General features: G+C 43.7%; 1 protein-coding gene across 2 annotated transcripts; it reads left to right on the forward strand.

Annotated features, from left to right (window-relative positions):
* The first annotated feature begins 1860 nt into the window (after window positions 1-1860).
* On the forward strand, window positions 1861-15155 carry CIDEA (cell death inducing DFFA like effector a). 2 transcript variants are annotated; one of them, XM_068671668.1, is made up of 5 exons: window positions 1861-2014; window positions 5331-5487; window positions 5695-5841; window positions 7860-8041; window positions 11058-15155. In XM_068671668.1, exons 1-5 carry the CDS (start codon window positions 1977-1979, stop codon window positions 11191-11193), a joined length of 660 nt encoding a protein of 219 aa, XP_068527769.1. In that variant the 5' UTR covers window positions 1861-1976; the 3' UTR covers window positions 11194-15155. The 2 variants fall into 2 exon arrangements, with proteins under 2 accessions (XP_068527769.1, XP_068527770.1); XM_068671669.1 differs by lacking the exon at window positions 1861-2014 and adding an exon at window positions 3254-3320 and having other exon boundaries at window positions 5405-5487.
* Window positions 15156-15419: the final 264 nt, after the last annotated feature.

Raw genomic sequence — 15419 nt, forward strand, 5'->3', positions numbered from 1 at the left:
CCTTCCCTTCCCTTCCCTTCCCTTCCCTTCCCTTCCCTTCCCTTCCCTTCCCTTCCCTTCCCTTCCCTTCCCTTCCCTTCCCTTCCCTAATGATATCTAACCTATATTGATCTATACTCATCCCATTAATAATAATTATTTAAGAAAATGACAATTTCTTCAACCTGAGACTTATCCCACACGGTCCTCTCCCACAGCCCTTGGAGATAACTTAAGCCTGCTTTCTTGATGTCTGCATTGCCTCTCTTCTGCTCTCTCCCCTAAGACCCATGAACTCACAAGGGAAAGTGCAGTTTGAAACCATATGGAAATTGCAGTAACTCTATGGATTTTTCCATACAGGCCAGGGCACAAATGTCTGGGGCAGGAGGAGATTTTCCTGTCGCTGAAGCATAGCTCCTCTGCAGAGGTCTCTACACAGTGGCAGAAGAGACAGACCACCTTACACAACGTCTCTTTCGACACTCTTTTCTCCCTGTACAACAGGGAAAGCTGCAGTATATACACATTTCTTGACAGTAGAGAAACACTCAGTGAGAATTCATTATAAATGCTCATTTTGCTTAAATAACCTCAGTTGTGCCCACAAGCAAGTGTAAGATACAGACCCAGTGGAAAACAGGCTGCTTTGAGTCCAACGCCCAGAGAAATACCTGCTGCTGCCCATTTCCCATTCTCCTTGACTTTGTATCAGGGGTGTATCACGGAACTGTGACAAAACTACAAGCAGTAGGGGATAGAAAAAGAAGGGGGTAACTTTGCAGAAGGGGGCCCCTCACACCTGCAAGCCCTAAGGAGCCTGAGGAAGAAGAGATAAGAGCCTGAGCTCAGGTTCATCCAGGGAAGCCTGCTGGTCTGAGCTTTGCTGTGGGGAAGTGGGATTGCTTACTCTGCTAGGTGGGGGGACACAACACAATTTGTCCCAGATTAAAAGGTTTGTTTTCTTTTACAGCTGATAAGGTCCCTAGAGCTGAGGCTTGAGAACATTTATGCAGGGTTTGGCTGGGTGCTGATGAAGCCTGGAAAGCAAAGAAATCAGGTGGGTGGCTCCTTTGTGCTCAACAAGATGGACCAGAAAAACAGTCCCGTCCATGGGGTGACCCTGGGCGAGGTCCAGGCTCTGTCACCGAGGTGTCCCTGTGGAACCTTCCGGATCCAGCCTCCTGCCATCGGGCAGTGGCACAGAGCTCCCTGCTCACCGGCTGGCCCTAGGTCAGTGGGGCACAGAGCAGCCAGGATCTGACTTGGTTTCTCTGTGGTCATGGTTTTAGAGGTGTCAAAATGATCATGTTGTGTCAGAGCTGAAATATTCTGTACTTGTGCCTGTGGGCAGGCATGAAAAGGAAAAAACGACATATTTACCTGCCCCATAAACAGAAATCACTGCTGCCCATGCCCTAGGAAGGCTAAATACCTCCAGTGAAGCTACTACATACATTAATCCAAGTTGTAAGCTTATTCCCAGGCTCTAAAATCAGAAGCCGAAGCACTTTAATCTGTTGATTTACTCTTAATGCTTAGAGGCTTCAAATGGGATTGGCTCCTGCTGTTGCTATATTAGCTGTAACTCAGATATACACGGAACAAGCAATCTTTATCTTTCCTTCCCTGGGTAAACAATAAGGAAAAAAAAAAAAAAAAAAACTCATTGGGAATAATAATAATAACAACGATAAATCTTCCCTCTGAGGTACTTCGCCTGGCACCTGTCAGCACAACCCCGCCACCACTCGTCGTGCCAGGGGGCAGCCTGGAGCCAAAGGGGTCTCGGGGAGGGGGAAGAAGGGGGTCCGGGGCTGGCATGGACACGGACAAGACACCCCCAAGGCAGCCCACCTCATGGCCATGGCTCCCCTTGGCCGGGGGCGGGCTGAGGGCCGGCCCAGGGGCAGGCCGGCCGTGGAGGCGGAGCGGCCCCGCTCCCCATTAAGGGCGGTGGCGGCCGGCGCTGCCTGACGGCCGGGGAGGGCCAAGACATGGAGGGGGCGAGGGGCTACGTGGGCTCGGCGGTGCGGTGAGTGCCCCCCACGGCTCCGTTTCCTTTTAATTTATTTTTAAAGAAGCCTGAAAAGTGGAGGTTTGCTTGGCGGGGGAGCTCGGCGCCCTCCCAGCTCGTCCCGGGGTCGGTGGTGGCGTTTGGGGTGTGCTGGGCGGGCGCCGCTCCCCTTCTGCGCCTCAGGGCTGTGGGGTCTTCTCAGGCTGTTGTAACCGGGCAGCCAGGTGGGACACGCAGTGTCCCGGCGGATTTCTGACTTATTTTTGGCTTTGTTATTGCTGCTGTCGCTCGACTGTGAACTCTACCCTAAAAATCCAGCCGTGCCATATTCTGAAGCTGCTTGCGTTGTGCAATGTTGGCTTTCCTGAGGCTGGGGACCATTGCACCACGTTCTTAGACAAACATACAGGGCACATGGCAAACAAAGATAAAGGGTGAAATTAGCCTACAGGGCTTGGGGCAGGTTGTTAATCCCTGGTTTCTCCTCTGAAACAAAGAGCTCAGCTGGCCCCCTGCCCTGACACTGCACCAAATGCTTGGGACAGCGCTTGTAGGTCTCTGGGTGCTTGGCGTTACACAGGGCAAGCTGGGTGATGTTGAAGGTAATTTCTTTGTCAGTTATAAACACTTTTCTGAGTTCTTGTATTTTCCACTGACATAGGATCCCTTCTCCTGTAGGGAAGAGCAAAGACCTGCACTTCAGCACCATCCCTTTGCTCTGTACCACTTATTCCCTGACTTACTCCCATCACCTTTTAGTAAGCAATTATTTTCGGTAACTCCAATCTAGTAGGGGAATTCCCTGCAAAAAAATAAGTGATATTTCTTTCTGTGAGCCATGAACAAGCCCCTTTGAGTCTCTGGTGTACATACGTGTGAGGGGAAACAAGCAGAACAGGCTTTGGGTAATTGACCCAGAAACGGAAGGGTTCACTTGGCTTTCTGGCTTTTTTTTCTTTTTTTAATACGCTGGCTTTTGTTACCTAGTACTTAATATTGTCTGAAACCTCACCATGCTCTAGACTCACTTCTTCATGGGCAGACTTACTTGAAAGATACTGACTGGTCTTACGGAAACATACGTGGAATAGCATCGATGTTAAATAACTACCCGAAACTTGGACTGCTGTGAAGTGGCAGTATGGTTGAACTGATGAAAGTCCTGGTTTATTAATCTTTTTGTTTCTGACTTCTTTCCTCCAATAGAATTAGGCAACTGTGTAAGATCGTGGTTGTTGAGCTCTGAAGAAAATTTTATTAGAGCTACAAAAAATGGCTTATAGAGTTGGCTCTGCTAATGCCCAAGATGAACGCTTGCTCTTAGGTAATAGCAAAGAACAGGACTGGTATCTTCTGTCATCACAAAAAACATCTTGGCAGTATTGTGATATATACTACTCAAGGAACTATTCTACGTGTAGTTTTCAAACGTGTGAGGGGGGAACAGGCTGTGCTAGCTCTGGAGGTGTTCTGTCCTGAATCCTAAATGCTGCACGTGCTAACAGTCAGGTGCCCAGCAAAGTGGGGTCACCATCACGGAGATAAATGCACAGGCTTCATACCTGAGGAAGAGACTGGAGTGATTCAGAGTGGGAGCTGCCTGCAGACTGGCAGGGTGATTGGGGCACTGCTTAGTCAGTGCAGAGATTAACACACACACACACACGCCCTGTCCTAGCACACTTTCCGTCTATGGAGGGGAAGTTACAGCGTCTTCCTCTGCTATTTTGTCATCTTGCCTTCCTCCCTGGTTGTGATCCAGGAGGAAAATGCTTAGCTTTTTAATTTGAAACAATGAAAGTCTCCTAAAAACCTTTCTGAATCCTCACCCGCACCTGCTTTGTTATGCCACATGAACATACTTGCAAAGTGTTGAAAGCCAGAGACCTAGTGTTGAGACAGCACTACCAAGATGATATTAGGTTCAGCCAGAACTAACACTTGAACACCTCACTCCTTTAAAATATGTGTGTATATATATATATACGTTTCAATAATACTAATGAGTTTTTGAGGAAGAGAAGCTCTTCAGCGTACAGAGGAAAAGTAGTATCCCAAAGCCCTGTAGAATAGTGGTTTGGAATGAGAGCAGGAAAGGAGTTAATTACTGTAATTAGCTAGCTAGTTACAAAAATTACTTCTCGTGCATCTCAAAAATATGCTTAAAGACCAGGTATGAGATTTGGAAAAGATTCATTCTCTTCCAGGTGGTGATTTTTGGCAAGTTGGCTGGGTATTAAATTAATCAATACAATTTGGCAGTAAAAAGCTATCGCTGGTGATATTTAGGGGAATATAACTCAAGAACATAAACAGTCACTGTTGAAGATGTGATTGTCAAGGAAAACTCAAAACCTCTTTCTAAAAGAATTACAGAATATCCCAAGTTGGAAGGGACCCACAAGGACTATCGAGTCCAACTCCTGGCTCTGCACAGGACCACCCAAAAATCAGACCGTGTGTCTGAGAGCGCTGTCCAAACACTTCTTGAACTCTGGCAGGCTCAGTGCTGTGACCCCATCCCCGGGGAGCCTGTCCCAGTGCCCGACCACCCTCTGGGTGCAGAACCTTTCCCTAACCCCCAGCCTGACCCTGCCCTGTCCCAGCTCTATGCCTTTCCAAAAAAGTGTTTGAACTCCTAGCCTCTGGTAGCCTGCTCCAATGCTATCCGCTCGTGTACTTGGATCTTAATTTCATTTCATTCAGCTTTCTTTGATACATTAGGGCACAAACAAGTCTTATTTTGCCATTCTCTAAGCTGAATGAGGTTTTACAGACTGTAGATGTTATTTATAAGCATCTCTGCCATTTGCAAGTCAAGCATAACTATCAGAAAGCTCCACTTGTGTTCTGAAACCAGGTGTTTTGCATATGGATAGTGTGTTCAGTCTCCCTAAAGCTAACTCTTATCATAAATAAATAGTTGAAAGTAGTGTGTACCATCTGACCGAGTGTTTATCTTGCAGGAAAAGGGAGTGATTTGTATGGGTGACTGCAGTACGAGCTGCTGCCTTTCTCATTCACTGTAGTGTTAAAACCTGTCGACCTCACTGTGACCTTGACGTCAGCTCAGCTCAGCAGCAACTTGGCCCACATCTGCTCGAAATGGTTTTCATTTGAGAAGTGTTTTCAAATGTCACCAGCCAGGGAAAGTTCAGAGACACAACTGTAGGGCTATGTAGTGTTTAATTTTGAAAGCAAGCTCCACAAGTCTAAGGTGACCTGTGAATTACTTGTACTATGTCCTTGTGTACCAAACTCAACGGCCCTCCTCCTCCTTGTGGTACTTGACATGACTATTTTTATAACTACACTGAATTTTTATTTGTCTTAGATCTTTGGTATCCATGGGAGCATCTGTGGGAGCAGTAACAAAACAGACCCTGTTCCCTCCTCTCATGCCTGCAGGGCGACCTTTCCGTGTGTCAAATGCCTCCAGGAGCAGCCGGAAAGGAATTGTTGCAAGCAGCCTGAAAGAGCTCATCAGCAAGGTACAGCAAACGTTCCTGCTCTGGCTGAAACTTGCACTGAAGTGCAGTATTGCAGGCAGGCAACCCACAGACTGTTGTTCTTCCAAATATCGTTAGTGGGGAAGTTCAGGAGAATGCAAGTCTAAATATTAAATGATGGGGGGAAAAATATGACAGTGATAGGCTCCCTTTTGAATTCTCCAATCTGCTGTTTTTTTTTTTTTGCAGACTTTAGAAGCCTTCCTTATCACCACTGGAGCAGTTACTCTGGTTTTGGAAGAAGATGGCACGGTTGTGGACACAGAAGAGTTCTTTCAGTCCTTGGATGATAACACACACTTCGTGGTCCTACAAAAGGGACAGAAATGGACACAAGTAAGTGTTCACTGCCTCCCTCCTACTTGAGTAGAAGTGGATGGAAAAAGGTCTGTGGTACTTAAATTCTTGGGAAGAGGGTAGATGAGGAAGAAAACTTCCCCTGTGAAAGGGAAAGTATCAACTTCTTGTTTTATCATCCAGGAAGGCTTAACAAGTTCATTTCTTTGTCCCCTGCTGGGACATAAGATGGTTGACAAAGATGTGCCAAGAACTGAACTGAAATGCTACCACTGTGTTCAGTGGTAGACCCACTGAGCTATGGGGAAAAGAATTTTCTCATATTTTCACAGAATTATGGGGAAAAATCCCACTTTTGGAACACCTCAGGAATAACTTAGTTCTTGAGCTGTTGCATAACATACAGGGAATGAGAACTTTGATTTCCTTAAGCTAAAAGCACAAACTTCATGTAGTTTTAGAGGGGGTAGATTGCCAAAATTAAGCCATATAAAAAAAGCTTTGCCTTGCAAATGCATTAATAGTGAAGATGAGAAAAATGCCTGTACTAATCTTGCAAACAGCTAAAAGTTGTCATCAAAACCTAATGTTAGTCTTCATGCTTCTAGATATTTTACAAGATATGTTAAGATTGCCTAGCTTTCAGCCTTTAATAGCGTAAATTTAATTTCCAGTTAGTTTTATGGAGGAGTGCATTAGTAAGATAGTCAACTCTGAAGTTTCTCACAATGAAATGATTTTTGTTAGAAAGCTAGCATTAAAATTTCTTCTGCCAGGTGCAGAGTTAGCTTAGTAGCTGCAAGCTGACCCACTGCTCCTGCCTGTGGGTGTGTGGCTCAATCGCATGGCCCCGTTGTTTCTCTTACTGCAGTGTGGGAAGCTTGTGTGTTTTTCCCCAAGATAACTCACTGACTTAACCTGCTGCACCTGGCCATGAGCTCCAAAAGCAGAAAAGGAGTTGCAGCCAGGGTATGACTGCACCTTGCTCCTTCTTCCCCTGCTTCATGTCCTGTTTCTGCATGGCGGCAGAACAAGTTTAAGTGCAGAAGGAGAATGCCAAAGCTTTACAAATAAACTGGAGTGTAGCACAAATTGTCTTGCTTGGTCCAAATGTCTTGTGTGCTCCCAAGCAAACCCGACTGCATGTACATGTACAAAACTTGTTGTTAAGGATTCTGCTTGCTGGAGCTGGGAGCTCAGAGGCTGTCGGAGTAAAACAGGCATAAAATTGCTGGCTGGTGATACACTGCACTGTTTAAGTTGGTCTAGCTTACCATGGCACTGTCTGAGCACCGGGATGACAAGTACAAAAGGCCCCAGCCTTACACAACTTTGTTGCTTCATTTAGCATGCAAAAAGCAGGTGCTACACATTACAATCCTTGAACTGAACGTGCTGAGCAGAGCAACCCGTGTATCCACTAGGTGTCTCCCTAAATAAGGGTATTCATTACTATTTCTCTTTTTTTTTTTCTTTTTCTCGAAGCAAATAACCCACTCCTGAAAGAGAGCAAGGGCTGCTTTTAGTAAGAGGTAGAAGATGACTTTCCACAGTCTTCTTTCTCTTATTTTTCCAGCTTAAACTCAGTATTAAAACCTAGGCCTAATCAGTAGTGGCTTCTTCTTCCATTTACTTTGTAGAAAGAAGGAAAAGAAAGGTGAGCTAGCATTTGAAATGTGAACTTGACTTTTTTCACAGGTTTACACAAGAAGTGAGGTTTTTACTTCACCTGAACAACATGTAGTCTTTACAGCTATCTCCAAGGTTGCTGATCACTATTGTGTTCATTCCTAAACAAAACAACCTAATGTCTTGTTATTTTGGTGTCCTGTTTGTGTGGACTTGCTGTGCTGTCTTTTTGGAATAGTTTCAGAAGCCTAATCAGGACTTGAACAAAATTGCCTAAGCTACAGACTGGCTTATCTCAGTGCTTTTTATTTCTAATTTAGAATTGGTTAAGAATAAGTGAGTTACTTCTAAAGAACTGCACCATTAACAGTTGTCTTGCTTTAGTTCCCTGGCTTAGGATCTAAACTATCTCCCTCTTTTTAAATTAGACAAGAAATGGAGTCGTCCCTGCAAAGCAAAAGAAGAAAATGGGAGTAGCTAACATCACATTCGATCTGTACAAGCTGAACCCTAAGGATTTTATTGGCTGCTTAAATGTGAAGGCAACCTTCTATGAGATCTACTCTGTGTCGTATGACATCAAGTGTATGGCAGCAAAAAATGTACTGCGGTAAGTATGCTTCCAGTGCTGATCAGGCTTGCTCGTTAATGAAAACCTGTTTGCTTATCAGTTCTAAGACATTTATATAAATATAATATTTTATTAATTCTTATATCTGATATGCTGAATCTTCCTTTAATAGCTGTCTTGTAAAAACTTACAGCTTTAAGCTTTCTAAGCTTATGGCTCGTAGGTTTTCATGGTTGAATCTTAAATTTCCCCCAGGACAAAACCCTAATAGCTTTTACTCATATCAAGAGACTGGGTACAATCTCCTGAGAGAATTCCTTTAGGTTTCTTTGACTTGTTTAAAGAACTCAGGGTGCTGAGGAAGGCTCTTAGGAGGGGAACTTCAATGAGGTGAAATAAGACAGGAATTGGAGATCTAATGATGGAGGTCTTCATGATGGCTGTCAGATTCACCTCCTGAAAGGTACATGGAGACAAAAGAAGGGGGAGAAGATTGCCTTAGTCTCTAAGAGAGCCTAGCAAGCACTGCTGTCTTCCTCAGGACTGAGCTGTAGTGGGTTGCAAGTTTGGTAGAACGGGCTGTTGGGAAATACTGCCTCGAAATAATCTGTCCTTTCAACTGTGAAAGTTAGTGCCATGTCAAAACCAGCTATGTTTTTCCCTGATGGAAGAAAACTTTGAGTTCAGACCCCTTCACAGAGATGCCATACTCTGATTTTAACAGCTGTTTAAGCTACAGCCCTGAATTTCTCTGCCTGACCTGTCAAATTCTGTTTGAGATGCAGTGGTGTAGTTGCTGCGTTTTGTTACTTGAGAACCAGACCTACATGTACACTGTTCAGAACAGATGATATGGCCTGTAAATGGGTTTATTTCACTTGGGCAGCAAGTAGTCTTCGGTTTGAAGTTTTCAAGTGGCCCCTAGACTCACGCATGCAGGTATTAAGCATTGTAATGCTAATCTTATTCCCCGTCTGACCTCTGCCATTCTGCTCTGGTGGTCTCTTGCTTAATCCTTCAGCCTACAGCTGCTGTAGATGAGGCTCATCTCTGGCCAGGCTGCAGTGATGTTCCAGCTACATGCTACACCCACCCGTAGCACTGGTTTCACTGGAGTCCCTTCAAAGCAAAGGTCCACCCTCAGACAGCTGCACTCCTCCAGTTCCTGTGTTTAGGCCTCTTGAGCCAGAGCAAACTCCAGATCTCTGGCTATCTGTTATGGGGCTGTGTCAGCACTGGAACTTGCACCGTTGAGGAGAACTTGAAGTGATGGTTCTGCCTGCCTGCCAGCACAGTGCAGCTGGTGAGAAAGAAGTTCTGGCAAGCAGCTGAAGTAGTGCGGAGCTCTTCTAGAAGTGCTGCTACACTACAAAGAGTTGAAGGGGAAGTGCCGGTGGGAGGCTGGGAAAAATGGTCCACCAGCAAGGAGCAGGGGAGAGAGAAGAGAACCTTGGGTGCTCTTGAATAGGGCAGACATCTGCCTCAGTTTGCTATTTAAACTGGAGACACACGGTGTTGGATTCTCAGCATAGTGCCTCTGCTAATGAGTCACAAGTTGCCAGCCCTGATGCCCTCTTCCCGCGCCCACCTGTGGAATGTGAGGGAGGAAAAAAAACCTTTAAATTCTGCAGTTGTTCATCGGTGGGAGGGGCTCGGAGCCTGCCAGATCTCATTAGTGCATTTCTGTTAAGGGTTTCTCCCTGTCTGGCCCAACTGAAGGATCAAATGTCCAGTTCAACAAATAACTTCCTCCACGGCTTAAGTGACAACTGCTCTCATGTGCAAGTGACACACTGCAGCTGCCCAAAAGCTCGGTACCAGGTGCAGCTTGCTGTGACTCTGCAGCTCCTTTGCCTGCGCTGTCCCGCAGAGGGAAGGACATGCTGAAATGGCATGTGTGTGGGGAGCATGAATAAAAGTACAGGTTTTTTTTTTGTTTTTTTTTTAAAAAGGCTCTAAGTACCAGGGTATTCAGCTCTTTTGAAACACTGGATTTTGACTACAAACCTTTCATCAAAGTGGAAAAAAAAATAAAAAATGTAAGAAGAGGACTTTGTGCTCTCTGCTAGAGCTGAGGGGAGTATAGCAACAGAGGGTTCACAGTTGACTTGGACAGGGATACAAAAAGTGCACGTTCCCTTTTGAGAGGGGGAGCACTGGTATGGTTTCTGCATCTTCAGAAACTGATCCCCTTCCAGTTTTGGAGTGGTTCCAGTTCTCGTGTGCCACTTCCCCAGTGCCTTAACTTTGAAAATAGGCCTTTGTACATATAATGATTAAAGCTTGAATATCTCTCTCAGCATTAATGTCCTTGTTTCTTGGAGACTGGAAGGAAAAAAAAGCTATAAGTAGGTTGAATAAATGACCACTCAAATGTGATGATCTCTGTTCCTTTGTCCTGTGGTGATCCACAGTATGTATTATATTGACTTCTGATGCTCTCTTGATCTTGATTTATGGATCTGCCTAAATTCTCACACCATATATTTCAGTTCTGATAAATACTAATACGTTAAAATAGTTGTGAATTGAGAGTTACTAATGTTTGCAGCTTGGACAGTTAATTCGATTGGCTTCACTTATATTGCTGTTGGGCATCCACTGTACTGTGATTGCTGAGCTTCAGTGCTAATCAAGTTCGATCTGCACCTTGGAGGTGCACGCAGGCTTCTTGGTGACCTGCCTAAAGGTGAGAAGCAAGATCAGGTCATGCTGCGGGGCTGCCAGGCAATGTTACATCTCCAGTGGTGCTCTGGTAGTTTGAGTGATGGCTTTCCAGGTGGCCTAATGGGATTACAGAATGATTCATTAAATGCATTTTCTGATTCTGCCCGTGTCTACAACACGCCAACAGTTTTCTGTCAGTCAATGGCCACAGACAGAAGTAATCGCACTAAGGAAGGTATGGAGATGACCATCCTCTCAAAAGTGAAAAGGAACAAGAGGATTCCTAAATATACCTCCCTAATTCATCCTGAAGGTGCTGGGGGAGGCAGGGATTTAGGCTACGTTGCCCTGTTGTTGACATTTTTTAAACAAATGGCTTTTCTTCCAGGAAGGTGCTTCAGCTGATGTCCCACGCGGCACAAATAACTGGACAGTTTCTGCTCTATACTGGAACATACATGTTGCAGCTGATGGATGAATATGATGAAGACGGCACCTGTGCAAGAACACAGCACAAGCAATAACCACAGCTGCACTCCTGATATTGGATCCTTTTGCCTAAAGACATTCCCTTGCCCAAGTTTGATTGTAATGATGTTATAGTGGGGAGATGTCCACTGAGGTGAACTAACAGTTTTCCCGTTTGGGCCTTAGTCATAAAGTGTTCGGTGTTCATAGGCTCTTAGCACAGCAAAAGGGTGGGTGCCTGATGTCTGAGAACTGGGCAAAGGAAGAGAGGGCAAGTTTTTACCCCCAGCAATTCAGTAGGAAATAAGAACACTTAGAAATATGCATGCTTTGTAACCACTGGATCCTTCTCTTGCACTGATCAAAACATGGTTGTTTTTTTCATGGCTGTCCACTTGCCTTCTGAGCAGACAGGGCTGTGGTTGGTTTTGGTTTTAATCCTTAACACTGCTGGTGTTGGTGCCCAGCTGGCACTGAGGTACAAAAGGGTGAAATGTACTTATTTACTACTTCTAATGATGGAAATACATAGTACAGCTGAATCCTGGTTCAGTGACTGACTAATCTCATGAATTTTAAGTGGAGAAAATGCAACTACTATACAGAAGCTTAAAACTTAACCTTTCTTCCCTTAAAACTAGTTTTAAAAAATCAAGTAACTCTTTATATTTTTCTTCAAATATACAGAAAGTTCTGGTGAGTATAGCTCATACCACTTGAAGAACAATCATTTCTTTAATGTGTTCGATGTCCCACTCTGCTTAAAGTATTAAATACCTTGCCATAGTTCTATGCACATGGCTTAAAGGAAACCTGAAGCTGCTTTCAGGTGTTGACCTTCACTTCTGTAATTTTTGCTCTTCAGCTACAAGATGACACTACATCCTAAGCTGTACTTAAAGTGCATGTGATGTGAATCTGGAAGAGGCATTAGATTTTAACGTCCCTGCATTCAGGGGAGGGGAGTGGGACACTGCTGTGTAACATGTATATGCTCTAAACTGGGTATTTGCAATCTGACAGTCTCACAAGACAAGTTGTATTTAAAGGGCAAAGTTTTTAATTTTTAGATAGAGTTGTCCAGAAAGTTTTTAACAGCTTTGTGAACAGCTAATATGACCAGATTCCAGTAAGGGTCTCCTTAACAGTAAGACAAACCAGAAAACAAGCAGTGATGTAGGCATCTTGTGTCAAAATTCAAACTCAACCTGTTGCTGATGGGGAAAAGTCTGACTTCTGTTTTTCACAGGTGTGGCTTTTGAGATTTTCATTTGCTTTCTTATGTTGAATTTTAATAAATTATTTTCTTGCTTAAGACTGAAAGCTGTTAAAGAGATGACAGACACAGGTAAATGTCTGACCTGACAGCAGGTGCCACCCAGGCAGTGAGAGGGTGAACAAGTGGGATGGGGGAAGAAAGTAGTGGGAGCAAAAGGGAAGGAGACCAACGTGGGCCCCAAGGTCCTTGCTGTGCTTCTGCTGAGACAATAATCCTTTAACCACGTGCATCAAGTGCGCCGATAAGGTGAAGGAAAACCTGATGTGCAAAAAGAGGAACAGATGGGCTGAAAAGACCAAGCATCATGGTTACTGGTATTCATTCTGATCTGTCAGCTGAACCTGTTCCCTTCAAATGTTACCTACACATGGGAATATTGCTTTCTTGTTTATCTGCAAACTTCAGCTTCATGAAGTTGAAGGATTTTTGCCTTCCCTTTATGGATCTGACTTAGGCAGCTGGAGCTGCATCTTTCAAATAACCGCTGTAGTGAAAAGCAGCCTAAAATCAATCTTAAAGGAACTGACAGACCCAAGTTTTCTAGGGTCTGCCTTTTCACTACTGATATTACAGATAAGTAGACAGCTAAGAAGAAACTTAATGAGAAAAAGGTTATGTTAAAATGGAGACTTTAGACTTTATCTGTGTTGTTCTTGCTCACCACCTCCCTCTACCTCCCCCCAAGTGATACCATGATAACTGATGGCCCGCATCTTTCTAACCCCAGTTCTCCCTAAGGAATTGCATTTAGCTGATTCAGTGCAAGGACTTTGTCATTAATTCTTTCAGCTTTTAAGAACCATTTATTCCATTAAAATAAGACCATTTATTGAAAGTACACTACATGTAATGCTTCTAATAATATATAGGTTGCTAATAGTGGAAGCACCAATGTAAAGAAAAAGCAAACAGAACTTGCATAGTTCAATATTGCATTAATTAGTGTGAATTGCATCTTCCACATATGTAATACAAAAGCATCTGCAAGTCTGAAGTGTGCAGATACCAAATGCCTCCCATCTACAGCCAGAGGCAGTTATCACAGAACTAACACACGCCATAGTTCTCAGTGGTATTGCTGTAGAACTGAACACGGTCTAAAAGGCTAACTCAGTATGAATTTGAAATGTTTTTAAGCAGCTGCTTCTTTGGCAGCCTCGCTTAAAACAAGCTGCTGAAGGTCATGTGAGCTGCAAAGTCTCCATCTCAGAGCATCTCTCTGTAGTTCAAAATGCAAACAGATGAACAAAATAACTCAGCTTTGATATTTTCTCAGGCTGAAGAGAAGTCTCTTGGAAATTTTTGAGACTGTGAAATTGTTCCATTGCTTCTGAATCTGGGGTTTGCTACAGATTTAGTGCTAGGAAGATACTTGCTGCTATACCGACTTCTTTCCAGAGAAGCTTTTGGCTTTGGGTCAAACCAGAGGAGTTCATGATTTTCTGAGCTGGAGCCAGTTTGCTTTTTACAGCCTTCTGAAGATGCGTAGTTTTTACTTCAGCAGTATGTGGTACACAGCAGAGAACTTCAGCATTATCTAGCTTTCAGAAAACTCTGTGAGTGGCGTGCAGTATGTAGTGAGACAAAATCTAAAAGCACAGGCTCCTAACTGCAGGTATGTAGAAATGAAACCAGCTTTTCTACTTCAAATTTTTAGTTTTTATTTTTTCACACTATAGGCTCAGTTAATCTGCACTTGCTCCTCTTGCAGTCCAGGCTGGTAGCACTGAAATTTCAAAGGTGTGAAACGTGTTTACTCCCTCCTTGCTTGCCCTGTCCCTTTCTGCCTGTTGCTTTGCATCACTTGCTAACAATGCACCAAGTCGTGCTCTGCAGTTACCAAAAAAGGAATTTTCACTGAAGTACTGGATCTTGTTGACTCAGGCACTGTTCATGTTCTGCCGGCAAAACAAAGTTGCTCTCTCCATGCCTAGAATGAAGAATCTGGTAGCTTTTGTGTGTGTGTAGCTTACTTCATTTCCTTCCTTTCATCAACCCATGAAGTTGCTGCTTTCTTGCACCTTCCTATTCTTTCAGGAAAAACAGGATTACAAGATTTTCTGCCTAGGGGAGAGGATAAGGCAGTGTCTAAATTCTTTAGACCCTTAGGAATATTCACTAGGAAACATCCCGAATCCCTTCTCTGTAGGGAGGGAAGGGGTTAAAGAAAGGAAAACGGGACTTTGGGCTGGAAGCTTTTTCAGCACAGTAAGTAGAGAGGTAGGCGTTAACAATGTAGGAAATGTTGATAATTCTGAATATGAACTGTGAAGATAACTGCATAGGGCTATGTGTGACTGACTAGCACTATAGCTAAATCATTTCAGCGTACTTCTTTCAGACAGCACTTGAACTAAAGGCGTAAGCTTCTTTAATTAAAAACATTTAAAACCAAAGCACAAAGTATATTTTGAACTTAATGCCTCAAGCTTTACTGGAGGTATTAATGTAATTATTGATCCATTTTAGTTACATGCTAGTAATTATCCTTGTAGGGTTTAGCATATATCACTCTGCTTTCTGTACCTTACCTTGCCATAAGATATTTATAAACCATGAGGGCTGCTGTCTTTCTGAGGGAAAAGAGGATATTTTACCTTTTCAAAACTTTTGAACTTGCTATGAAAATTGTGATGAGGGAGAACGATACGGTCAGCAATGGCAATATTTTCTGATACGTGGTGCCAATTTTAAGGAACACTTCAATGTCTATGAATAAATTTGAATGGTGGCTTTGGATGTCGTGTCTATTAATTTTCAGAACAACTTATTCCTGAAATAATCATGGGTGTTAATGGAGCCATGGTCTGCCACAGAAAGCTTCCAAATGCTGCACTGCAGCAGTGAAGTAACTGGAGACTATTATGTGGCTCTGAACTCTACTGCTGACTCACTTTCTGGCCTCGGAGAAAACATGCAAACTGCTTCTTTCTATTCAAAAGGAGTGCCCTCCTCCATCTTCTACCAAAGTTGCAAAAGACTACAGTGTACAGGAGATAGAAG

The sequence above is a fragment of the Anas acuta genome, chromosome 2, assembly GCF_963932015.1.
Source record: "Anas acuta chromosome 2, bAnaAcu1.1, whole genome shotgun sequence".
Lineage (NCBI taxonomy): Eukaryota > Metazoa > Chordata > Aves > Anseriformes > Anatidae > Anas > Anas acuta.